This window comes from Plectropomus leopardus, chromosome 18, assembly GCF_008729295.1.
Source record: "Plectropomus leopardus isolate mb chromosome 18, YSFRI_Pleo_2.0, whole genome shotgun sequence".
In the NCBI taxonomy this organism is placed as follows: Eukaryota; Metazoa; Chordata; class Actinopteri; order Perciformes; family Serranidae; genus Plectropomus; species Plectropomus leopardus.
Window position 1 is genome coordinate 15,356,095 of NC_056480.1, and position 26,341 is coordinate 15,382,435.

Below are 26,341 nucleotides of genomic sequence, written 5' to 3' on the forward strand. Positions count from 1 at the left end.
CACTGTTAGATTTAAATGCATTAAGACAAGCTTACTTTATTCATAAAGATCTTTGCAGTACACACTTAAACCACCGTTCGGACATTCTCACATGAAAAGGGGGCTGCATCGGACACATGACATACACACACGTTCGCCTTGTGATTACTGGGCATGTGCAATTTTTAAAGCCTGAATACAACACTGTCAGGGGTCACTTTGTAATGACAGAAAATAGACAAGCGGTGATGTGGAGACACACACGGAAATGACATTCGCTCGTGATTTGGACCTGCACACAAAGCGTTGACTTTTTCTTCACAGTTCTAACTTTAAAACGTGGAAGTATGTAACAATAAAAGTGTCTGTAACTTAGTGTCCTGCAGTCTATTTGCCTAAAACGTGACAGTTACTTCCAATCAAATAAAAGAGACCAGCCCAGTTTTCTGACCAACCGACCGAAACAAAAACATTATTCGTCTGTCATTCTTTCATCACTAAAACATGAAGGAAGTAACAATGAGGGGAGGCAGGGTCACGACAGTAATTCACAGGTCTCTCCACAACTTGTACTTATTTTCATATGTACAGTACATTCAGAATAAAGCCTTATTTAGTGCAGATACATGAAAACGTAGTGCTGATTTTGTTTCAACCATCTGACGTCTTACAGCAGTACTGTAGTTTTGGGAGAAATAAATTCCCATTCAAGTCGAAAAAAACTCCACCTCACCATTCTTCATTTAAATATACACACTCAGATGACTCTTTAAGACGTCACATATTCAGATCTCACTCTGCATTTACACCTTTAAAAAAATGAAATTGCCTCTGCCTGTCTTAGCTGTGAATCATGTGGACAATTATAAGAGGAAGATGTCTTGGCTGCTTCATCACACGAGAATCACTGTAAATAATATCCAGGGTAGTTAAAGAACAGGGACACTGACAGACTGAAATACCTTCTCTTCAAAGTCCTGGTTCAAGCTCCTGCTACAATTCACTCTTTTAGCTTGAACAGCCATAATTTTGTTGTTTTGGAACACATAAATGCATGCACTACTAATGGTGCTTTAGTCCCTTGAAGCAGAAAGATGAGCATAAAAATGATAGAAAATGAAATTACCGCGGCACTTGAAGATTCTTTTACCTATGGTGTATTAAGGTGAAAGCTACTCAACTTAATAAAACAACTTGGTGGAGTAGCCGCCACAGGACAAACTTCCTGGACTACATTCTTTCTAACCTTTGCTAAGATTGCAAAAAAAGTGCAGATGATTGTATATTAACAAGACAACTTAACCCAATCGAAATGAACTAATAGCTGACAACACACATTTACCCATACGGTTTGTCAGAATTCTAGATTTGCCCTTCACATCCTTCATTCAATCTGCTCGAAGTTGAGCACGTGGCCATCAAAGTGCGTGAGGACGTGCCTCTCAAAGAGCTGCTGCTGACAGTTGAGGGGGAACTGCTCAGAGCAGACGGGGCACACCTTCCAGTGGCTTTCCACGTGCTGCTCGAAGCTGCGCTGCTCAAAGTGGGGCGGGAAGATCACCTCGCACAATGGGCAGCGCTTGTGGACGTCACTACTGGAGAGAAAAAGGAGACGGTGATGTCAAAATAAAGCTTTCTAACATTCTTTCTTCCGGTTGCTGCCGTCCTTCCTTCAGCTGCCAATTATAAAATCCCTCTTATATAAAATTAATGTTGTTTATTTATTCCATAAACCAAAAAAAAGAGACATAAAGATGATATAGTGTGGTTTTTATAGGGCTTCATACTTAATGGACAGATATGAGAGTAATGTTGGGCAGGAAAATGGGACAAATTAGTGTATTCTGATAATATCTATGTTGATGAAAAATCGACCGGCAAGGGATTTTGTAACTATTTTTTCAAATATTTTTTAGCCACGTTTGGCTCAATAGTGAACTATATAGGGAATAACCGAACAAGATTTCGGACACTACGCTAGAATTTTCTTCCTCCGGAAATACACGCCTGCATTGCATTATGGTATATGGGAATAAAACGTTGGGTACATCGCATGTACACTCAAATTTGCTGTGCATTTTGGATATTTTATAGCGCACAGTGGATGAAATATACTGCTGAGAATTCAAACACTACTAAAAAATGGCGAATACACTATATAGTGCACTATTTCTGTGAAAGGGAACAATTTCAAACACAGTTATTGTTTGTTCTACTGTCTGCCATTTTCACCACTGGGAATAGTAACTGAAATGAACTTACACTGATACTCTTTGGTAATGGGAATAGCTATCAATAGCTACTGGGGAAAAAAAACTGCTACCCTCTTCCTGTTTTGGTGGCGCAGTGGTTGACGTATTTACTTTTAAAGATAAATCAAACCTTCATTTTTTTTTGCAAAATCTACCCGGTAGCACACAGAGTGTGGCGTAGTGGAACCGAGGCTTACAGGGAACCAATCTAAACGCGGATGGTGTCATTATTCTACAGCAAACAACATTAACTTCATAATAAGTTGAAGCAAAAATGTCTATTTCCACTTTAAAAGTCTATTTACTTTGAATATGTGTTTTTATGTGTGGGTAGGCACACTACCTGGAGTCAAAGCAGAAGCTGCCCCTGGCTTCTGTGCGTCTACTGGACTGATGCTCACAGGAAGGCTGAGCCCCATCAGCAGCCTATGAAAACACAAATGAACACAGAAGGATATAAAATGATGCCTATCTAGTCCCTCATAAAGCTAAATGCACACACAAACACAACCATTAAAGATGTTTACTAAAAAAGGAAAAAAAAGTCTATTAAATAACTGAACCGCTAACAATCGATGCTGTTGGGTTTCTATTTAAAGAACATACAGTAAACCTTCCTCTCAATGCTTTATTCAATTTGCTTTAAAAAAAATAGTAATAATAATGTGACATACAGTACACTAACTGATCTTGGGTCTGTCCCTTTGCAAAATCTCCCCTAATTACTTTCCGAGCCCTTGTTATCTCGGTCTCTCTTGAGCTCTGAGGGAGTGACGTTAATTAGAGCTTTATGCAAATGAGTTAATAGTCTCAGCTTTTAAGGGCAAGCTCTTATTCCCTTCATTCAGTGAGGAGCAGCACTCCAGAGACAGAGTGAGAGGGATTATTATGACAGAGTGATACAAAGTGAGGGTAGGAAAAGGAAAAGGCTGGGATCAAAGTTACTCCTTCATGCATGTGCGAATCAGATGTTGTGCTGTATTGAGATGAAATGTAACTTATTAACTGTGGACTACATAAACTACATAAATGTGGGATTTTTGTGTGGCTGAATGGCTCTGGAGTTACGAGGACAAGATGATGTGTTGAAGAAGCTCAGGAGGCAGAAGTATGTGCAAAAAAAAAGGCAGTGATTAATTAACCAAAACCTACAATGGAAATAGAAAAGAACAAAATCCAAGAAAAACTGCAGCAAAAGCAACTAAGGCAAAAAGAAAACCACAGCCTCACAGCAAGCTTCCACTGACAATCATTTCCCCCAGTCTATGCCCAGGTGGCTTCTTATTAGCCCTCCTGGCCCCGCCCTAATTGGACACATCCACTGCATAGGGGCAGGGTAAACCGAAAAAGGGGAATAACTCTTAAATCTAGTTCTAAAAGGCCAACACCAACAGTTAACCGGTAAATTATCTACAGGCAAGCCAGTATCAACATTTTTCTCTCCCTAGAATGATTTTTGCTACCAAATCCTCAATCTGTCAATCACCAGTGGCTGATCACACAGCCAGAGGAACTCAGAGCGCTGAGTCCTCCCCCCTCTCTCCTCAGCTCAGGCTGACAGCAACCACAATGACCCTGGTGAACAAAGGGTAAAATCACAACCATCATCAATAAACCAGGTTAAAACAGAAAGCAAAAACAAACACACAAACCTGGTTTGTGGAAAACTCATTTTGTAAGACGTTTCATTGATAAAAGAGGTGATTAGTCACTTAACTGATGGCTTCTCTCTGACTAACAAGGCACAGGTGGCCTAATCAAGCCTGCTGACTGCTGCTGTGGATCTGTGCATGTGAGAGGGTATTGCAAGATCCTTTTCACAATAACAAAACTGTTTTCAGGAGATTGGGCTGAAAAAAAATTAGGTTTGCATTATCCAGTGCATGTGAAACCTCAATTGATAGAGATATTCCAAAATACAATGGCTTGTTAATGAAAGTCTAACCAGCCAGAGTTTTGGTTTGGTCGCGTGAGTTTCTGTCCTGTATTAGTGTTTTTATTATGTACTCACATTTCGTGGCTCTTCCGGTGGATGCTCCACACTCTCAGGGGGGCTTGTGCTGCGGGATGGCTGGATGCAGACCACCTCTTGTTCCCAGCCTGGAGCCCCGGGGCCCGGACTCGGGGGTGTGACTGGGGGGGCACAAGGAGGGGCGCAAGGTGGGGCCTCAGGTGGAGGACGGGAGATGTGCTCAGGAGACAGTGCAACATCCACCCGGTCTAGAATAACAGTAACATAGGGAACCGTTGTTCTTTACCAAGATCAAAAAATGCAGCTTAAACTTTATAATATAAAGCAGGTAAAGCTGCTATATAAATATATCAGACTGCTGAATCCTCAGAGAAAGGCACACAGTCTGTATTTTGAAACTGTGCCTTTAAAACAGGCTGCCAGGACTTCCACGAAGTTGTAATATCACAGCTATAAAGAATGTTTCAAACTTTACAACATAAACACTTTAAATGGGTCCCTTTGTATTTCCTGTTGGTATGTTTTGAAGTGTGATGACATCAGCTGACAAGAAGCAAACGTGGGCCGACGCTGTTAAATAGAAATGTGTTTCCAGTGAAACGGTTTTGAGATAGAAGCAATTATCTCTACACCCTCTACAACCATTATGCTACCTCGCCACTCTGTACGAAAGGTTCATTGGTAAGAAAGGGAGATGAAGTTGTCTCACATTTAAGCCAGCAACAGAGGCAACAGCGCCAAAAACGAGGTCTATGTAAAAGTGACAGCGGGCAGGATGGACTCATGGGCAGGACAGGTGAAACATTTTGATGCCGTGTTACCTGTGAGACCCACAGCCAGAGATTTAAAAAGCAGCTAGCAACAGTTAGCAGTTTAAGAACAGTAGCTAAAAATGTTTGAAGATGGAGAAACCAATGAGATTTGGGGGCTCCTTAAACTCTGAGCAAAGGACGAGATCAGCTGCCAGATAAAAGGGACAATAAATGATTGTTACAATTACGTTAAGCCATTGTTTTTTATTAGAAAGGGCTGATTTTTATTATATGTCACACAAGAGGCTGACGATGGTGGGATAAACGTCAAGTGCGTTGTGGCTCTTAATTCTGCGATGCTGGCATGTTATCTAAAATCACACACTGAAGCGGCACAATGTTCGCAGTTTGTCTGTGCCAAAATGCGAATGCAGTGTAAATTAGGTAACTTTGTAATGGCCCTATAGTGCGATCTCTGTGAAAAAAAGGGCTAGAGCGTGTTGCTACAGTGCTGTCATCATCAATCCCCTGGCTGAGTGTGAACCTGAAAATGAGCATAATATGGGACCTTTAAGGAAAAAAGACAGTCAAAGCGTTTCAGTTCCTCTCACCTCTTGTTGTGTCAGTGGAGTAGGGATTGCCGTACTGCAACTCAGCAGGCCTGTGTGGAACCAGTGGTGGAGGAGAAGGGTCCTGAGGGTACGGCAGTGGGTAGCGCAGCACCATCGGCTGCCTGATCTCAGCACCCTGAACACCAGCTTCCTGCTCCCTCTGCCTGGACACGAAGCGCTGCAGCTCCTGGAGGGGACGTGGAGACAAAAAACAATCCCTGAGTGTCCCAGTGCCTCACAGAAGTTTACTATATTAATATATATAACATGTTTATCTTAATATTTCCACGCTGTACATATTTCTGGGTTCCCACATATTTGTGTTTCTGTGGGTTTGTTTTGCGTCATTTTTCATCTCTTTGTGGTCATTTTGCATCTTTGTGGTTGTTTTGTGTCTCTTTGTGGTCATTTTGCATCTCTTTGAGGCTGTTTTACATCTCTTTGCAGTCGTGCATCCCTATGGCATTATTTTGTCTTAAGGGTTATCCATGGATGACTGCTAAAAAAAATGGCATAACACACAACCAATATACATGACTTTTCCATGACTTTCAATGATTTTCACAAATACCGTGACTTTTCCAGACCTGGAAAATATGATTGTAAAATTCCATAACTTTTCCAGGTATTCCATGACCATAGGAACCCTGATATTTTATATTATCTCCTGTATTTCAGTATGATGTCTACTTTTCCTGTTTTCCCCTTCACGGTAAACCCTCCTTTGGAGATCATTATTGTTGTTAAATGTGGAAACACTGTCAGCACAAGCCAACAGTATCTGTTTGCAGACAAAGGGACTGATGGGAATAGAAATACAGTCAGTATTTCCATGGCACATTTTCACTGTTGGAACTAAACACGCACAGTTAAGTATTTTCAGCTCAGAGTTAAGTTTCCCTCTACATTGTTTCTGCCCTTTGTGATTATATCTGAAGCAAGAGCATTAGTACCCTACTCATTACTGTAATGGGTGTCAGACGCTGGCTCCCTCTGCTCTGGCTTTGCTGATAGAGGCGCTCGCCCTCTCCTTCTTTTACTTTCCTCTTTCCCTCTATCTATTCCCCCCCTGACCTCCTCTCTTGATGACTTCATTAGTGCGCAGCTATCAGGTTTAACATTTAAACCAGGGTTGGGAAGGTGAAACAGACATGTCGCGTGGCATTTGCACTGTCTAATGGTGCTGTACCGATGGGCGGAAGAAGCAGGTATAGATGTATTAATTAGTGGGTAGTGGGGAGTATGGAGAAGAGAAGGGAAGGCTATAGGAATGAGTTCAGACACTGCACTAAAACACTCATAATTGAATGTGATGGTATTGCTATGGTCCTTGGTTGAGAGTCTACATTAAATACATACATCATTTTTATTTTGCAGAAGTTTTATGCTAATACGTAAAGTTTAAAACCAGATTTTCTTCTTTTCTACAAGAATTCTGTAACCTTCATTCAATTAACATAGGAACTGTTTTAACCATATGAATCAATTTGGTGACGGTTTATTTATAGAGAACTAAGAAGTTACAGTGCTTTACTGATCTATGTAGCGATGGACGACAAAACATCCTGATTGCATGTTAATGGATGAGACATGGGCCAAACTAAAAAATTAAAGTGCACGTCAAGAACATTTTATCCCAGAGATGGTTTCTGTAATGTTTGTAGTTCTGATTATGCTGATGTATGCTCAAGTGTTCATTCTGCTGGTATATTTAGTTTTAATTAGTTATTTGATGCTATAAAAGGGGTACAACATCATGATTGACAAATGGTTAAATGGGCAGGTTTTCGATGCCCTGGCTGCATTCCTCGATTGCTACTGCACAGCTTCTGGCACCAAATGACATTTCCAGGGCAAGATGGCACTGGAATCTGGGTTATTTTGGCACAGTGGGCAGAAGTGAAGATTCTTCATCCATCTTAACATACAGTTTAGATCTCAATTAGTTGTGTATATAAAGCTGTAATGTATAAGTTTGGTGTTGCTGCTTTACCTCTTGTAGTTGCTCCTTGTCTCGGAGGGCCTGGGCGAGGTTGCGTTTCAGCTCCGTCACCTCGCTGGCTCGCTCAGCCATGTGCACCTACAGACAGGGCACACACAAAGAAAAAAAACAGCTACATCAGGTCAAAGTTCATAAAAATACAGCAAAGAATGATCATAAGTATGTAACAAATGACATCAGTTTCAATACAGGGATTTTTTATAAAGCAATAAGTACTGTCCTGATATTTGACTTTGTCCCCTCCTCCACTCAACTAGGTGTATCTGTTTTTCTGGCTATGCTTTGTCTTACAGCCAAGCCAGTTCTTCAAGCCAGAGAGGGTCGTCGTTAAGCTCATGAGCCTCACCTGCGCCCAGTATGGTTCATGACACAAATCAGCATCAACTTCTGCTTGTCTGCTGTCTTGCTAGAACGGATGCTGTTGTTTTTTGGTTTACTACATACATTTTCACACACACATACATCCAGACATGACTTATTACTAATGTACACATTAATCCTGTTATATATTGATACTTTTGCCAAGTCAAGTTCATTTTATTTATTAAACCCATTATCACAAATCACAATTTGCTTCCTGTCCTTTACTTTTGTAAACTTATGCGAACTTGTCTGGTCACACGGCTTTGTTGCAGCCTCTGAGCCGGGTTGCAACAATTGCAATACAATACCTTTAAAAATATCAATATTTAAGACCAGTTCATATTTGACATCAAGGGCATGTCGTTTTGTTTTTTTTTAATGTGTAAAATAAGGAATTACATATCAAAGATGGATCTTCTCTTGGTAAGTAGCAGAAACAATCTAAAATATTCTGAGTCGATACCTTTGACAAAGAATTTGGAGAATGTATTTTTCATTTCACCGTGTCTTGAAGGCGCCAACCATCCACCTGAGACCAGCAACCTTTGCTGCATCATTTCTCATCCATCTTCTAAAGTGCCTTCCAAAAAAAAAATATTAAAAACTGTCCAATCAGTGAAGATTAAAGATAATTTGACACAAGAAGATATTAGCTCATGCTGTTTTGCATGCGTTTTGTAGAAAGCCACAGAGGTAATGATTGAGGCTCCCCACTGCTCCAAACAGCAAAAAGGGGAGGCAGAGATTATATAATAAAATGAATGGGCTGTAACTAACAGTTGCTTTCCACATAGATTAGTTTTACAATTTTTCTATAGATAGATTAATTAGTTTAGTCCATAAAATGTATTAATAAAGTAAAAAAAAAATTCCCAATATAATTTCCCAGAGCCAAGAGCAACATCTTTAAATGCCTTGTTTATTCCGCCTAAAACCCAAAGATAATCAATTTAGTATCGTACAAGACAAAGATGTGCAGTAAATACTCCCAGCTAAAAAGCTGGAACTAGGCAACTTTTGGCATTATGGCTTCAAAATACTTAAAAACGATAAATCAGATATCAGAATAGTTGCTGATTAATATCTGTACATTGACTAATCAATGTAGCTCTTAAAATAAACTTATAAACAGAGACACATTTTCCTAGAGTTGATGGAAAGGATGCATCTTAACACTAATGGCATAGATATAAACCCCTTTCCTTTTCTTTTTCACTCCATTTGTGTTAACTGGCAAAGAGGAATGTCAGTAGGCATACACGCAGGCAAGCAAGTGAACTAAATATTTGGTCAGTTGAGTTTTATTTAACCTGGAGCGGCGTCAAACGTGTGGTGCTTACTGTAAAACACACAGCTAAAGCCACAGAAACGCAGCCTGTGTCCGGGGCAGACTGGAGCAGACCGGGGGATCGTAGTAAATCTGTAACTTTCTAACAGGACTGACCCTGTGGGATAGTTTACATGGACAGTTGCCTGCTCTTCTCTCTTTTCATCCCATCACAAAGGGTCCAAATCCCCTCCTCCTGCAGTTTCTCTTTCTGCTTCATGTCTGTCTGTGCTGCTTTTTTCACTCTTAAATTCAGTTTGCTTTTTTGGCTTTTCCCGTCATTCTCTTTCATCTTCTTTTGTCCTCTCTTGCTCTCCCCCTCTTTCATAAATTTACTGAGCAGCATTAGAGGGTTAAGTTCAGGTGAAGGGATCCTGCAGCAGTGTATTTCTGTGCCCCCCTCGCACCCTGTCTATTCCCCTCCCTCGCTCCGTCCTGTGGGTGGCTGATGTAAACAGCCGTAAAGCATGGAGCTCTGCGGCTGCCTCTCTTGTCAGTCTCCGGGGCCATTAAGAGCGGCTCGGGGCCCGGGGCACTCGCCTCAGACAGGAGACTCTATCAAAGACAGGGGAGAGTCTTATTTACAGCGCCGATAAACACACACTCACTCATGGAGATTAAATGCCAGTAGGTACTTTGGCAGACGTTCGCACGCAAAATGCAACTGGCCCACGTAGACGCAACGCGCTTAAGTACTCGTATTGAATCACACACATACCACACACATGGCTCATGTGCAGCATGGAATAACCAGGTTACTCGGGTTCATGCCCGAACCCTAACCCATATAAAATGTTATGCACACACAATTCTTTGACGCAAATTTTTTTGGTATTTAAAAACTTTTAAAAACATTTTTCTACTAGTTTTTTTTAGGCTTTATTAGAATATTGCACACAGTACTGCCCTCTTAATGAAATAGAATATTATTCAACATTGACTCAAATAATTGATTGTTAAAGAGATTTACCAAGCAAAACTAAGAAAAAAAATGGCAAACATTCACTGGTTCCAGCCTCGGAAATGTGAGGCCTTGCTGGTTTTCTCTTTTTAATGTTACTGTAACTGTAATATCGTTGATCTTTGCACATTTCCTTGGACATACTTATCTAGTAATAATGTAAGTACACCCTTTCAAAGAGCTCTGAACTTTTAATCATTAAGAATATTTAGATATACATTAAAATTAAAACAGTAAAATATTACAATTTAAATTTCTTACGTATATACATGTGTTTGTATGACTTCTTCAGTATAAGGGTGACACATGGCAGAACACAAGTTATAAATGGGGGAAGTTTTTTCTTTGTCATTGCATTGTTTCTGATGTATTCTTATTTTGTTTCAGATGTCAGGGTGGAACCTTGATTTTAAGGAGTGTGTGACGCCCCTTCCACTGTCTCGGAGGATGTCCTGGCCGACCTAATCAGGCATCTGGCCGGCTGACACTTGTTGCCCTGATTACGCTCACCTGGCTGTTAAATTACCTCTCCCTTCCTCTAGCAGACATCTACCTTGCATTGCTGGTTTTGCACACACCCATGATTGCCTTTCATTACTTTGCTGATCTCCACAATCTATTGTTCACTTAAGTTACTCTTGGTGCTATACTGTTTTTCTCGTATGTGGACTCCCTCTTTGTCACATTCCAGTTTGTGACAGTGTGTTTACGTGGAGGAGAAGATGAGCTCTGCCAATGGTGAAACTGCGACAGTGAGAGCAGCACACAGCAGCACAACATGAAATGACAGCAGAACGTGTCTCAGCATACTTTCTGCTGTTCATTTTGTTTAGGCACTAAACCAAAGTGCTTTGGTGTATTCTGGTAACATGTTGGCTAAAATTTTTCACAACATTGTTATGTATACAAACACTCCTTAAACACAAAGGCAATGCCATATAATATATAAGGATAAGACCTTAGTCATTTTTGATGACCTTGATAAGTCGATAATGTAAATATTTTGACAGGCCTGTAATAACCATAGGCGATCAATAATGAAAACATTTCATTAGTCCAAAGACCTAATTTTGCATAAAAACACTATGAGAACACTCTGCTCATAGACAGCTGAGTAGGCAGTGACTGCTCTTGTTTTTTTTTGTTCACACCAAAATGTTTTTATGAAATTAGTCAGAAATATCTTAGAGGGCAAAGCTGAACTCAGGACAAAATAATAGATGTTATGTTAGGAAGAATAAAGTGTTACCTACAAATAAGTCAAGAAAGTTTGCACCTCCCCTACAATACTGCACACATATACATATAAATATATATATATATATATACATATATACATATATGTATAAATATATATATAAATTTATATATATATATATCAGTGCGTGTACAGCTCTCGTATAAAACTAAATTTTAGGTAATTTTCTTGTTAATTTCTTGCAATTTGAGGGACATTTCTTGCCAAGATGGTTATTGCCTTTTCTCCCCTGTTTACGAAACCAATTTGTTCAGGTATTTAAAGGGTCAAATAGTTTGTGAAACATGAATACCTGAATGCAAAAAAGTAATGTTGATTCAGGTTTCAAAGGGTCAATGGAGATACAGTAGCTGCCTTTCTTAAAGGGACAGCTCACCCCAAAATAAAAGATACATATTTTTCCTCTTACCTGTAGTGCCATTTATCAATATAGATGCTGTTGAGTTCTTCAAATATATATGTTTTTGCATCTTTGAACAACGCAGTGCCATACAGTTCTATTATATTCAAGTGAGGGCAGACATCTCTACGGCGGATATCTCCAGTACTTGGCAACTTACGCAAAAACTTTCTAGATTGATAAATAGCACCACAGATAGGAGGAAAACCTCATAAGGTGTTCATGTTTGTAAGTGTGTGTCTTACTCTGAATCGCTCCTCCTCGTTGGCCAGCCGCTGTTTGAGCGTCTCGTTGATCGCACACTGCTGCCTCCACTTCTCCTCCATCATTGCCAGCTCTTCCTCCACCGAGCGAGTCTGTGCCTTCTCTGACTCCTCCATGCTCCTCCCCTCCACCTCCAGAAGCACCTGCTCCTGTGCGGCATCCCTCACTCCCTCGGCCTTCCCTTCTGTTTCTGCCTCGCCGTTCTCTTCGGCACTCTGCCTCTCATTCTCCACCTCCACCCAGCTCGTCATCCTCAAGCTCTCCTCCGGCAGGCTGTCCTTCTTCTCCTCTTTTTCTTTCTCTTTGTCCTCTTTCTCCTTATCCTCCTCTTGGTTTGCTTCTCCCTCAGCCTCCACCTCGGCTCTCTCCTTTGGCCTTTCCTCTCCCTGCCTTTGTTCTTTCTCTGTGCTGATGTACAAGTCAGCATATGTGGATTCCCTGTTACTAAGTTCTGGAGTGATTGTCATCTCAGCAGCTTCTTGTAGGACGGCAGTAGCTAGATTCCCTGTAAAAACACATAAAGTAAGCTTAGGACACAGATTATACATAGTCAGCAGGACAGTCTTTGATTATAAACAACCGTAGATAATGCAATACAATCACTTTTTATTTTCCCTTTGACAGTGGTGATAAAAAAAATACAGAGAACACCACATTGTGCTTTACTATCCTCCACCTACTTTCATTTACTTTCTACATGTCCAGGAAAGATGTCTGAAAGTTTCCACAGAATCTGCATGAACTTGTTGCTTTTGATGCAGATCGAGTTTAACCCTCTGAGACCCACCATAGACCTATTTTTGTCTGTTTTTAGGGGGACAGGGGACATTTAGTGGGAGATAGAAGGTCGCCAGTATACGCCACATAGATGTGGTATACATCATCTGGAAGAATGATGTATTTAAGTTCATTTAATTTAATTCAATTCAATTTAAAGAACTTAATTTACCCGTTAGGACCTTCATTTGTGAAAAACATCAGTGCGTGTACAGCTCACACACCCAACAACAAGCACGACAAACCACTCAAACATATCACACACAACATAACACGGAGGGATCAATAAGTGGCGGGTAAAGCTCTGCAAACACAGGAAATAATAAATGATTTGTAAAGCATAAATAGATGTTCTGAAAACTGCTGAAAAAAAAAACTTATTTTCTACAGTATGTGCCTTTGAATACAATTGCTTTAGGTCTTTGATTTGTGGGTGTCGATTTTTATGACGCTGTGATTATCCTAGAGGTCACAATGGGTCATTTTATACAGCCGGGCAAAGTTTCAAAAGATTGTCTCACTACAGTAAAATGCCCACTGTGGGGGGCTAACATCATCACACATGAACACAATTGGGCTCACTGTATCCACAACAGTGTCGGCTTTTCAGCTGTCCCCATTTATGCAATTCCAAGACTGTTTCGGGACATTAGTGTGCAGAAATATTCAAATACCACATTTTTAAAATAGGCAAAAATAACTCTTTTATATTGTAGGCAAAAAAGTGCATGGGACATGCATAAAGTGGGCTGGTAATTCTGTGGTTTGGATTAAGCCCTTGCTCAGACACACAAATCTGTATATTTTGTTGGCATGGCATCAATCTATGGATTTTTTTTTAATTTATTTATTTTTTACATTTTTTTCTGTGATTAAGTCAAGTACAGCACATCTTTAAATAAGAAAATGGAAATGCAGTGTTATTTTCAAACTAGTGTTTCTGTATTCATTAATTTTTCAGAAATCTGCAAAGCTGTTCTTGAAAAAAATGCAATTATACTAAACTTGAGAATTTTACAATATGCTTGCTCTTGTATGTGTGTGTGTGTGTGTGTGTGTGTGTGTGTGTGTGTGTGTGTGTGTGTGTGTACCTTCTGTCGGTGACTCTGGACTCGGGGTCAGTGGCTCCTGTGTTGTCTCTGTTGATGCGTTTCTCTTTGGCTCCTACAAAAAAAACACAGAACAAGAACAATGTATCAGCAAAATGTGATTGATACTGCTTTCGGCGCAAACTGACCTGTATGTATAATTTTTTTTACTTATAAGTTTTACATTATAGCACTCACCCCCTGTGATTCTGTTGTGTTCAGTTTGGCCACCTGCCTGCGGAGGCGCTGACACTCCCGGTACTTCTCCTTGTAGTGCTCAGCAGCCATATGAAGACGCAGCTTCAGCTCCTCCACCTCTCTCTGCAGCTCGGCCTCTGCCTCTGACACCACCATCATGCTGGGCGTTATCTCCCCACTGGTCCCAACACCCTGGGAGAGAAAGAACTTTTGAAAACCCTTTTTCCTCAGCCCCAGCCTATCACAGTGTGGAAAGTGAAACACAGAGACACAGATGTCAAACACTGACCACTTCCTTCTGTGCAGTGCTCCTCATGCGGTCTAACTGGCTCTCCATGCGTTGGCACTCGGCCTGTGCATCAGCTAGACTGGCACGGAGTTTGTCAGCTTCCAAGCGGGCGCGGTACAGCTCGGTCATCGTGTGGTCACGGGCGCTGGCTGAGTCGCGGAGCTCCGAGGCCAGCAGGGAGGCCTGCTGCCGGGATGCCTGAAGCTGCTCCTCTGCCTGACGGAGCTGCTCACGCACACGGACCAGATCTGCCTAAAGACATTCAGAGGAAAATTATGTATACCACATAGACAGATAAAATGATTTTACCATATAGACACATAAATATGGGTACAACCATTACTACCTTGTCAGCCTTATGTGCCAGAAGCTCTTTCTCCAGGCTGTCCCGCTGGGCAACGCAGACCCTGAGCCTGTCCAGCTCCTCCTGGAACTGGGCGATGGTCACCTCCCGATTTAGCTCCACCGCCTTCAGCATCTGCAGCTCTGCGCTCAGCTTGGTGTTCTCCAGCTCGGTGCTGCGCAGGTGGGCCTACACATGAGACAACAGAGAAAAAAAAAAGAAAAAGATGCAAATTCAGAAGGCAGACAAAATACAACTATCGTTCCATTTATCCGGCTTTTTAAGAATGAGAAGCATTTCTCCCACCTTGTAGAGGTCTCTCTCATCCTTCTCGTTTTTCAGTTGGCTCTCCAGGCTGTCCCTCTCTGCTGTCAGCTTCTTAAGACGGTCACGCAGGCTGTGACAAATAGCTTATGTTTAAATTTGTGTCCATATAATCATTATTTTTGAGGCTGTGATTTGTACTTTTCATTATTTTGTCCACACATTGTCGACAAGTGATAAAGATGTTGAGGAAGCAGAAGGCAGGCAGAAAATCCTCCTCAAACACAGTTATTTAAACCGTCACATCCTCACAAAAATGAACAAGTTCGGATGATTGATGGCTCATGTGTTAGTGCTCTCCACTCACCAATCAAGCTCCGTCTCCTTTTGCAGGCCTCTCTGGGTGACTCCCAGCAGGTCCTCCTCTAGCTGGCGGACCCGGTCTGTGGCCTCTGTCAGCCTCCTCCTTACATCCTCCCTCTCTTCTGACAGGCCCTGCGACGAGCGCAGCAGCTCCTACGGGACAGAAAGGCAGCTGTGGATCACTGTGACAGGTGCTGCAGCCAATCGCAGCAGCTGAGTCAAGGAAGAATGAACGCTGAGCAAAGTCAGGAAGTTGTGCAATACTTTTGATAAATCACAGCTGGTAATTCATGCAACCCATGACATTCATGCGCATATTTATATGTTGTATATGCTATATCTGCTGTTCAATGCTTTTATGTACATTGTCATTCCCATTCGTACCTACACTCAGCTGTCACTATGTTAGGTACACCGATATAAAACTAAATCAGTCTCTTACTTAAAAAACTGTACATGTATTTTTGACGAATATTTGCAAAAATACGTAAATTCATGTATATGGTCTAAGACAACTTTTTTTCTGTTTCTGTTCTGTTCTGACTGAACTTTATGTGAGTGGCACGTCATACTGACCTTTAAAAAAAAAAAAAAGAAATCGTGCAATTTGGAGCATTCTGGCAATATATTTTATACTTTGCAAATGCACCAATTTATGCGTGAAAAATATAAAACATTTTACCTTCAAAAAGTATGATACCAGTGATGAAGAGGTCTTTGATAATTCATTCCACAGGTCGTTTAATACCAGGTAGTGGTAAAGAAAATAAAGTGCCCCTTAAATACAATTGCCATACCTTTGATTACAACATCTGTCTCTTTTCCTTGTCATAATAAATTATTTACAACATTGCTTACAGAAGTTGATCCATCATCTGCAAAATGTAAAGCAAAAATGCCACTGTGCCATCACTTCTCCACTTTACACTCAGTCAACTGAAAGTGACTGATCTGAAGTCGAACATGCGTAATTGTCATCCCATGAGGATGTAACTCTAAATTCTTTTTCAAACTAACTGAAGCAAATAATACTTTTTTGTGCTAGCAATAAAACTTAACAGAAAAATAATTCACTTTTAACCTAATGTATTCTCCTTATATATTAATATATTTTCCACACATTAATTTATTTCAGGCAGCCCACCAAAATGCCAAAATCTACCACCACATATTGATTTTCTATTTTTAGAGCCGGACCATTCATTGTGTGCTGTTGGAACATATGTACCGTGTGGTTATTCAATGCACCACACTGTTGGTGCACAGAGTGTACTCTGGTCCCAGATGAAGCAGCAAATGCCAGGCGCAGTAAAAGTGAAACTTAACTTTTCATTGCGCTGAGTCTAAAAGTTTGCTTTGACTCGTCCCTGCAGTAGTTGCTCCTCTTGACCATTGATCTGATGTGATCAGTTCTGATCAGATCAACTGATCACTTATCAAACCCCCTAATAAAACTCCACAAAGTGCTGCTGAATGAACTCATTCAGAAATCTGCCTGCGCTGCGTTCAGGGACCCACAAAAACCTTTAGAGAGGGGACACATGACAGCTACCGCCACATATAGATTCTAATTCTGTGGGAAACGCTAGATATCCATCTGTAGACAGAGCCCTTGCCCCTTTGAGAACAACTAAACAGAAAAAAATCCTGTTTGGCAACTCCTCATATTTATCTGTTAACCCCTTGGGGGCTCAGACCCCCAGGTTGAGAATGCAGGGCCAAAGATACTGTAACGATTATATTATATGTAGCTTTTAAATCTTGTTTTAATCAGTTTTTTTAAAAAGTACTTTTAAATAGTTATGCTGTTGCTCCCTACCTCTACAAGCTGTCTGTAAAGCAGCTGTGACATATGAATTTCCCCTCTGGGGGATCAGTCAGGTCTTATCTTATCAACCCCAATCACCAGTTACAAATTATGACAGAAAGGGGCCTTTTGATGTAGGTAAAACACACATTCTGAAGTGGCTGAAGTTACTGAACAGTAGCAGTATGTTGTGAATGCATGCAGGAATAACCTGTCTAGTTTCAGTGAAATCCTTCAGACAAATTCCCAGTGGTGCACAACAGATCACATAAGGTCTGTTTTCTCAATGTGGTGTGTGACTGCTGAGGAAATGCCTTGTTTGAACTTGCTGCAAATCAGCAGTGAAGGACATTAAATCATCCATAGCTAATATTGGTTGTGACAGAACAACATTCCTCTGCACACACCCTCCTTTCTATTTGTCGCGTGCACACGCACACATGCACACACACACACACACACACACACACACACACACACACAATGTGCACGGCTACCGAAAGATGGACACCCAGCTACACATTCAAGGACATATGGAGACAGACAGATAGCACAGAGTGCAGCCATCAATCCAAAACCAACACACCAATGCATACTCAGGCCTGTCTCCCTCTGGGCTTGGCTCTGCACAGATTACTGTATGATTTTTACGGCTGGCGTTTGGGAAGCACTTTAGCAGTGCATAAAGACCTTATAAAAAGTGTACTCGTAAAATTAGCAGCCGCAAAATATGTACTTATGTTTTCATGTTGAGCTCAGGACATTTTCATCAGCGTGGCATGAGCGAACGCACCTACTGTAAAGGCTCTACAAAAAGAGACACACACCCACTCGCACAAGTCGTATATCTGCAGATGGACATGCCTGTTGAATGAAAAGCAGCATGGTAATAACAGTGTGTGTGTGTGTATTACCACGTAATTTATGGCGATTTTGTCCTTCGTAAAAAGAGAACAGCGGACTAACTCAAAGCAGCCTGCTCTGACTCTAGAGTCTAGATCGGAGAGCTGCACTAGGGGGCGATAAGAGACTAGATTCAAACTCAGAAATCCCCTGGCAAGTTTCAGTGTTTCACCTCTTCTTACTTCTGCCACCACCCCTGCTCTGCTTTCAATGAGTTTCATGACTGTTTTTAGGTGTGTGTGCCAAGATACTGCTTATCAAATGAGCAACTCATAACAGACTAAAATGTGAAATCTGACTCATCCTGGTGAGAGAGTGAATGGGGAGGGAATGGAGTAAAAAGAAGATGCATTGAGGTAGAAGTTCACTTTTAAAAAAAAATAATTTTCATTAATTTTCTCAAACTTGTTTTGTTTACATTGCTCTGGAAAAATTAGTCATATTTTCTAATGCCAGTGAACCAACTCTGAAATGAAAACACTGTAAATTGGGAGAAAGAAAGACAGCGACAGACAGAGCGACAGGGAGAAAATAGACAGTGAGAAAGCAGTGGCTACTGAATCGCGTGACTGAGTGGTGTTTGTCCCTGAGGCTGGGCAGGGCTCTTTTTTTCAGGCAGGCGGTTTTGCGGACTACCCTCCTCTCATTCCACACACAGACTAAAAGGGTTTGCAAGCGGGTGGCATAATGAGTGTGTTTGTGTGTGTGTGTGTGCACGTTTGTGCATGTGTGAATGCACATTAGAGGGGCCCTGTGGTGTGGAACCTGAATGTGAGTGTGAGAGCGAAGGAGGGGGGCAGTTTGTGTATGCGAATGAGCGTATGTGTGTGTTTGTGTGTTTGACGTCATGTTTGTTCACTCTGTGGTTGCGATGGCATCGTCCCTGACGCCAGATGCCCAAGAAAACTGAGTCCCAATTCCGTTCTGGCCCACTGAGTCAGGTCGTTAAAGAGGGAGAGAGAAAGACTGGCGTTCTCACACACACACACACACACACACACACACACACACAAGCTGCTGCTCTTTGTGTGTGTCTCAAACACGGACACAGATTATTCATAAAATTGGGCCTTTGAAGTTTTCAGACCTGTGATCAATGGTCAGGAACCGGCTCCACACACGTGTGCAAATAGAGACTGTCTGTCTATGTACACACACACCCCATACACACACTTACATTGAAATAAACGTGTGCAAACACACTGAAACTCACCTTAAAACTCAGTATTGTTGTTAGAGCCTTTTTGTGTTGAAAAGCATACGTGTTCCCAATTTACAGAATTATTGAAAGAGTTTTTTTTTTCTTGTAACTTCTAAATCAATACCAATTCAAATAATTTGAGCAATTATTTCTGGACCTATAATTAAAGGTTGATAAAATGATGATGATGATCACCTGTGGCAAAAGCACGTCGTGGGACGCAGTTTCCTTGAGCAAGCATGCAGGAATGTTTGTTGAGTGGGGCATCGATAAGTCTTTGCTCCACCGTGAGTCTCAGAAATGTTGCCATGCTTTTGATATATAACAGAAAAAAATAAATTAGCTGAAATAGAGGCAACAGCATCTGTGGCGTTGCGCTTTGGACTGTTTCACATGTGAGACAGGAAGCGGAGCCTCGTTAAGGTATATAAGTATAAAAATACAGGCTACGACAGCCTAATATTGCAGAAATACCTTCTGATTAGTCATATTAAACCTTTATTTAATTACATAAATGCACTTACTATATATCTGCTACATCATTATTAATGTGTGCAAAAAATGAAATTAAATAAAATTAAATAAAATCAAATAAGGTCTAACTTCCTGTCACTCTCTCACTCTCTAACCTGGTTGTGTGTCCGCAGCAGGCAGCACGTCTCCCTCTCCTGCTCCCTCTCCCTGGCCAGTCGTTTCTGCTCCTCCTGCAGCTGCTGTTTCTCCTCCTGGAGGACGCGCATCGCCTTCAGCAGCTCCCTGCGCTCCTGCTGCGCCTCCTCCACATGCTGCCGAGCAGGAGGTGAGTGAGAAGGTGAGAACTGTAGCTGGTTCTTGAAGATTTTAATGTTCGAGCCATTTAGTTTTGCCATGTTTTTTTTTTTATTTGTGTCATTTTGAAAAACTGTCCATTGTTTTGTATATGTTCTATTTGTGTTGTATGATTTATTGTGTGATGTGTCTCTGGCTGACTGGAGGAACAGTAATGTTATGGTTTAAGACGGGCCAGGTCAGTCAGGTCAGATATTCACAATCAGGTACAGAAGAGAATGTATAGCACATTTTTGTGGGACCCTTTAATGCAGGCCAAGACCCTGACAGATGGAAATTAGAAAATAAATATCTCATGTGGCCTACCTCTAGCAGGCCAGACTTGGTGGTGACGACCAGTATGTCTGAGTTGCTGTCGTCCTCGGTAACAGTCAGAAGCTCTTCTGTGGGCGTGGCTGACCTGAACTGGAAGGGAGTGCTGGCCCCTCTGATGTCACCAGAGTGTGTGACGTAACAAAACTGGTAGAACTCTCCATCAGATTTGGGAACGTAGTAACCTACAAAGAGGTAAGAGTGTGAGTTTGTGTTTAACAGAGGATACTGGAACTTTGATACAATACCTTAAAAAATATTAATATTTTATTTTCAATACCATTGCGGGCATAAAATGAAAATTTTTAATTACAAGATAAACATAACAGGCTTACAACATGACAAAAGCAATTTTCCTCACTTGGTTAGTAGCAGAGAACAGCAGACTTTTATCATACTGTTATCACTGTCATTAATAATAAGAGAGAGAGAGAAAGCGCAGATGGTATTGGTGTGTCGATACCGCGGAAAATGACTATTGAGACTATTTCAGATAGTCATAATCAATATGTATCCACAGTATTTTTGAGTGTTAAATTCTCATTTTCCACTTTGTTAAATATTCTTTTAATCAGGCAGTACTTATTTTATTAAACCGGGTAGTGTTGGAAAAACACCTTTACAATATCAAGAATTGCTCTGCTTCAAAATGGAGAGAAGATGCTACACTACATAAACATGTCATCACTGCCCCCTTTCACACAGCCCAGCAGCAGGTACATTTATTAAAAAAACATTAAATATTTCCACAGATGACACATCGCCTATATTTGCTTGTATTTCAAGCAGCTCATAGCTCCACTGTGAGACCTCACTGGAGCACATCATTTGCATGCTAGGCCAGGCTCTCTGGGACGGAGGAGTAAGTACAGAACATCCGGCAGCCAACCGGTTTTACTGACTACTGACACACCACAGCACGCTCTCATATTTTCACTGTGTAATATCTGACCGTTCCAGGCCCAGTAAAACCAGTTTGCAGGCCCTCAACCTGTGTGTGTGTGTATATATGTGTGGTTTGAGAGGTGCTCAGGTCCCCGGCCGCCGTTTGCGGTTGTGTTCCCTTATTAAATAAAAGTGCTGGTTTTTATACGCGCCGTAAAATGGAGGAGTTACTTTGGAATACCCTGGCTCTGTATAGTGGTTTACATAGAGTGTGTGTGAGTGTGAGTGAGTGTGTGTGTGTGAGTGTGTATGTGTACCTTGAAACACCACAGTCCTGTGCACAGTACTTCCTGGTTCGTAGTTTTCAGGCATAGGAGACCAGAGGAAGGTGTAGTAATCTCTGGCTGTGCTCCAACCAACCTAAGGACGTACAAAACAAAGAAAATGTTGATCCATGACAAAAAATAGTCCCCAAAAGTCAGATATTACGTTGGGGGAAAAAAATCACAAATGTTCACATTAACGTAAATAGCTACTAGCTAGATGACATTGTATTATTTTTTTATCAATAGATTTTCAAAAAAACATACTAAATAAAGAAAGCTGGAGGATTACACACAAGCCAAGAATGGAACCATTTAAAACCATGCCCCCATTTCTCTTCCACACACCTCCTCCTCTCTCCTTCCCCTCAGTTCCTTCCCCTTTTGGGCTCACAAAAAGAGGGGCAGCAAAGGTGTGAGAATGGGGTGGGAAGGCTGGGGTGTATTGCGTGTGTGCATACACATGCGCAGACTCGTGAGACGGCAGAAAACAACACACGTGGAAATTTGAAGAGGGAGGGTTTAAAAGAAATAAGAGCGAGGGAAGAAAAGGTGAAAATTTTACACAAAATGGCAAGGGAGATGTAATTCTGTGGATTTCATGTGTTGTTAGGTGACAGATGATGAAAGAGAGTTGTGAACATCATAACTCAGGTCCTGCGTCGTAAATCTGTCGCGCACAGCCGCACACTCTCCCTGCTTGGGCCACTCACGCACATACGCACACCTCATTTCGACTCACATGTGCGATACATGTTTGTGACATTACATAACAGGTCTTCAGCTGCGGCTAGCTCAACCACCTGTGGGTTGGGGTTTTTTTTAAACATTTTTGTAAAAATGGAGAAAAACTGGCACAAGAAAAAGTTTCTCCTTTTACAGCTGACATATAGCAGACATATAATATTGCAGTTCAGGCAGTTGGTTGACAATGGTCTGCTGGAAATTATAATATGCACATAACACTAGGAGTAATTACTTGCTTTTGTTGAATTTAAATGGGCCATAACTTTCAGAGATTAAAAAATAACATGCCAGACATTTTTTACCTAGTTCACATAAAAACATTTCTGCAGTTAAACACTTAAATAAACAACTAATGAATTGAAGTAAATGAAGTAAAAAAATAATAATAAAAAAAATAACAATGGCCCAGTACCTGACAAAGCACTGGGGAATCTTGAAACGGCAATAGTAAATCACCTGAGCTACTCAAAACATTTGTCAAACTTTCAGGTTCTGTTGCTCGATACATAATTGCAGCGTGTGTCTTATTAACCCAGTATAACGCTATTCTAAACAAATGGTAATTGTCAGCATGGAAACCCGGGCCAAGAACATTCTTTCCACATCCAGCAGTATCTCAGTGAGAGGCTAGGCTGCGATGGACACCTGCCAGCTTTGCTTGTGCACTCACGTGTGTTTGCTTAAGAGAAAACAGACATAAATAATTTTGCTAATTGCAGAGTGAAGGTGACTGACATTTGGTTAGGTACTGCGTGGCATTCCAACATGGGAGTGATGTTATAAAATAATCACAGGCAGAGGAGCTATCAATCATTTAGCCAAGGTGTGAGGGAACAGCACGATGACACTTTAATTATACACTAACACAACGGGTTTCTCCCTGCCGCTCCAGAGAACATGCCACAACCGAAAACCTCCACAGGGCTTTTCAGGGAGTTGTGTGTGTGTGTGTGTGTGTGCATGTGTGTGCGGGCGTGCATGCGTGTTTCAAATATCAACTACACTAAAATTTCACTGGAAAACGTGTTTAATTTACCATGCGTGTAAAAATGAGCTACTACGATGCAAAAACAAAACACAACATCCCTAGCTTGATTAGAGTGTACACTGTTGATGTTTACTGTGTATACACTGCATGTGAGTACTGTTTTGAGTGCACCACCATTGAGGAAAAAGTGTGTTACACCAGGATCCTTGTGAATATTTTCAGCCACTAGGGGGTGTCTGTGCACAACTCAAACGAGCTGCGCCTTTCTGTGCAGTCTGAGTCATCCTCACAGCCAGTCAGTCTCTCTCTTTCTGAAACAGGTAACGCCTGTAGATGTGAAAGGCAAAAGGAAGAAAAATGCTCTCTCCCTGAGTCATCTCTGCACAAAGGTTTTGCCCCTGGGAAGCAAAAAGACTCACATGGCAGAATGTCATCAATGTTAATCGTCAGTGCTCAGTGGGAAAGTATAAATCTAATGAATCATTTTTACAGTCAAACAACCTGTTGATTTATACACTAGTGTCACTAAACACTCTGACAAACTCTAAGCCAAGACAGAAGATTTATTAGCCTTTGTTTGGTGGCATGAGTTCCCGATATATTTATTATTTGCAAAAGCACAGAAATAAAGACCTTTTGATATATGTTAAACTGACAAGAAGAGAAAACCATCATTAACTGAATGGTTTAATTCAATCGGGCTGCACCCTGAAAGTCAAAGCTGTCACTTTTTTTTCTTTGTCAGTCAGTGTGCTGTGTACTTCTGGGGATGGTTCGCTCCCCACGTATAGCTGCAGGGTGAGTACTCCTTGCTTTCAAGTTTCGGACAGCTGCAGACCCAGACCCAAGGTGAGTCTGGGTGAGACGGAGGAAGCTGCCTGGAGGAAGAGAAGCTTTTTCTCACTCTGAGATAACGTTATCTTCTGCCTTCTGCTTAAAAGTGGTGAATTTACAGTTAATAGCAATTTAATATGACACAGTTTCTGGCTTTTGTTTAACATCTAGTGTGGGTGAAAAAAATGTTGTTGCAAATGTCTGATTGGTCGTTAGCGTAGTAAGCATACATTAGCTCAGAGGACTTACTTGGTTTGTTTACTTTAGTACCAGAATGTCATGTTTTTTTCTTTGGTCCTACATTATAGTAAATGTAATATTTTGGGGTTTGAAAATGTTTATGGACAAAAGAAGACATTTCATGATGCCACTTTAGACTCTAGGATATTGTTAACAGGCTTTTCTAGACCAAACGATTAACTGATTAAATGAGAAAATAATCTACAAATTAATTGGTAATGAACATTATCTTTAGTTGCAGCCCTAACACATATATACCAGGACTGGCATGACATCAGATTTTCACTACACAATTATTGTAGCCAAATGAGTTCAGAATAATGATATTATCACGTTACCTATACAAATTGTGAAATAATAATGCTATCCATCAAAATTCATCTTTATTGTGCATTTTGTCTCTTTTTTTGGCAAAAGAACTTTACTTAAAATCTGATATTCTGTAATATCATATTAATATTCATTTTAAATACAACTGTTAACGTCAATATTGTGACACACCTAATATAGACGCACACTGTCTACATTTTGCGAAAATTAAATAGGTAACTATCTCTTTGAATATGCAAAACGACAGATGTGTGCGTCAAAAGGATAAAAGCAGCTCGGTCTGCTTATTCCCTGACATGAAGCTCCGACCATCAAACAGGTTTCATTAGCACGGATTACAACAATTAAATTTTCCAATTGACTTTTTTCCAAATAAACACAGCGTCTTTATTCCTTTCTAATTGAGCTGGTGGATTTGAAGTCAGTTCTTAAACAACAATAAAACGTTTGTCTTTTGACTTTACGAGACATTAAGTTTCCCCGTTCACATTTCCTGTTAATTACGTGTGAGATTTGATGGCCTTGATAAAAGAGCGGAGAGGCGAGGCTGGTTAGCAGGAAGCAGAGAGAAGACCGATGGAAAGACAGAGGGGAGCGAACAAGTGAAGTGGGGGGAAAAGCGGTCCCTAATAAGAATCAGAGTGGTTCATAAAGAGCACCAAATGTTTGCCCCCCAGCGAGACCGACTGCAACCAGCCCACCATGTACACTCTTCCTCTTTCCGCATGCAGAGCAACCGCACCAAAAGCTTGTGGTGAGGTTTTAGGCATGTAGCGAAAAGGTGAACCATTAGTATCAAGGCGGAAGTATGTGTTAATGTACCAACTGCAACCTATGGCCAATTAATAAAAGCATAACACATAATCCATGTGACAAACACTTGTATAATGGGCCATCTCTAAATATCTCTTTGTATATTAAGATGATTATGCTTGACGATGTCTTTGAAGCATGGAGAGAGCAAAAGCCACTGCAGAGTGTGTGACGTACCTTGAAGATGCCCACCCAGTCTTTGGGGTGGGGAGCGATGTAAGGGGTCAGGGTGTAGCGACACTCCAGGGGCGCCTGTGGCAGGAAACTCTTCCCCACGTTCTGGAAGATGACGTGGGCAAAGTTGGACGTTTCCATGACGCTGACGCTACTGCCCGGCGACGAGTCCACCACCTGGAACGATGACATTGTATCCTGTTGGTCACTTCATTTGTCTGTAAGACACGAGAGCAGAGGACAGAGAAGCTGAGCATCACAAACAGGGGCGTGAGGGAGAGTCTTTCTTTGAGTTGTACACACAACAAAAAGATAAATTAGGTAGAAATGCTCTCAAAAAGCTTCCAATAGCAAAGTTTCGAGTTCCCACACTATCTCAGAAAATACTGATGTATTAAATAAAAGACCAATGAGAGGTATAATGAAGCATGGATGCATATAAACAACATACACGTAGGGTTGGGTATCATTTTTGTTTTGTTTTTTTCCAATA

The 26,341-nt window shown here is 41.1% G+C and overlaps 1 protein-coding gene across 3 annotated transcripts in view; it reads right to left on the minus strand.

Moving 5' to 3' along the window:
* Positions 1 to 16: 16 nt before the first annotated feature.
* Positions 17 to 26,341, minus strand: part of tax1bp1a (Tax1 (human T-cell leukemia virus type I) binding protein 1a) — a 29,142-nt gene continuing 2,817 nt past the window's right edge. For 2 of the 3 annotated variants that reach the window (XM_042506761.1, XM_042506763.1), the window contains 16 exons: positions 25,852 to 26,066; positions 21,717 to 21,819; positions 20,509 to 20,699; positions 20,004 to 20,159; positions 15,468 to 15,616; positions 15,143 to 15,233; positions 14,840 to 15,025; positions 14,494 to 14,745; positions 14,205 to 14,396; positions 14,010 to 14,082; positions 12,123 to 12,646; positions 7,560 to 7,646; positions 5,567 to 5,753; positions 4,243 to 4,451; positions 2,575 to 2,657; positions 17 to 1,574 (listed from right to left, as the gene is read on the minus strand). In XM_042506761.1, the coding sequence (XP_042362695.1) occupies positions 1,364 to 1,574; positions 2,575 to 2,657; positions 4,243 to 4,451; positions 5,567 to 5,753; positions 7,560 to 7,646; positions 12,123 to 12,646; positions 14,010 to 14,082; positions 14,205 to 14,396; positions 14,494 to 14,745; positions 14,840 to 15,025; positions 15,143 to 15,233; positions 15,468 to 15,616; positions 20,004 to 20,159; positions 20,509 to 20,699; positions 21,717 to 21,819; positions 25,852 to 26,040 (2,883 nt within the window). In that variant the 5' untranslated portion in view covers positions 26,041 to 26,066 and the 3' untranslated portion in view covers positions 17 to 1,363. The remainder of the gene's footprint in view (positions 1,575 to 2,574; positions 2,658 to 4,242; positions 4,452 to 5,566; positions 5,754 to 7,559; positions 7,647 to 12,122; positions 12,647 to 14,009; positions 14,083 to 14,204; positions 14,397 to 14,493; positions 14,746 to 14,839; positions 15,026 to 15,142; positions 15,234 to 15,467; positions 15,617 to 20,003; positions 20,160 to 20,508; positions 20,700 to 21,716; positions 21,820 to 25,851; positions 26,067 to 26,341) is intronic. The other variant, XM_042506764.1, reaches the window with a different exon arrangement.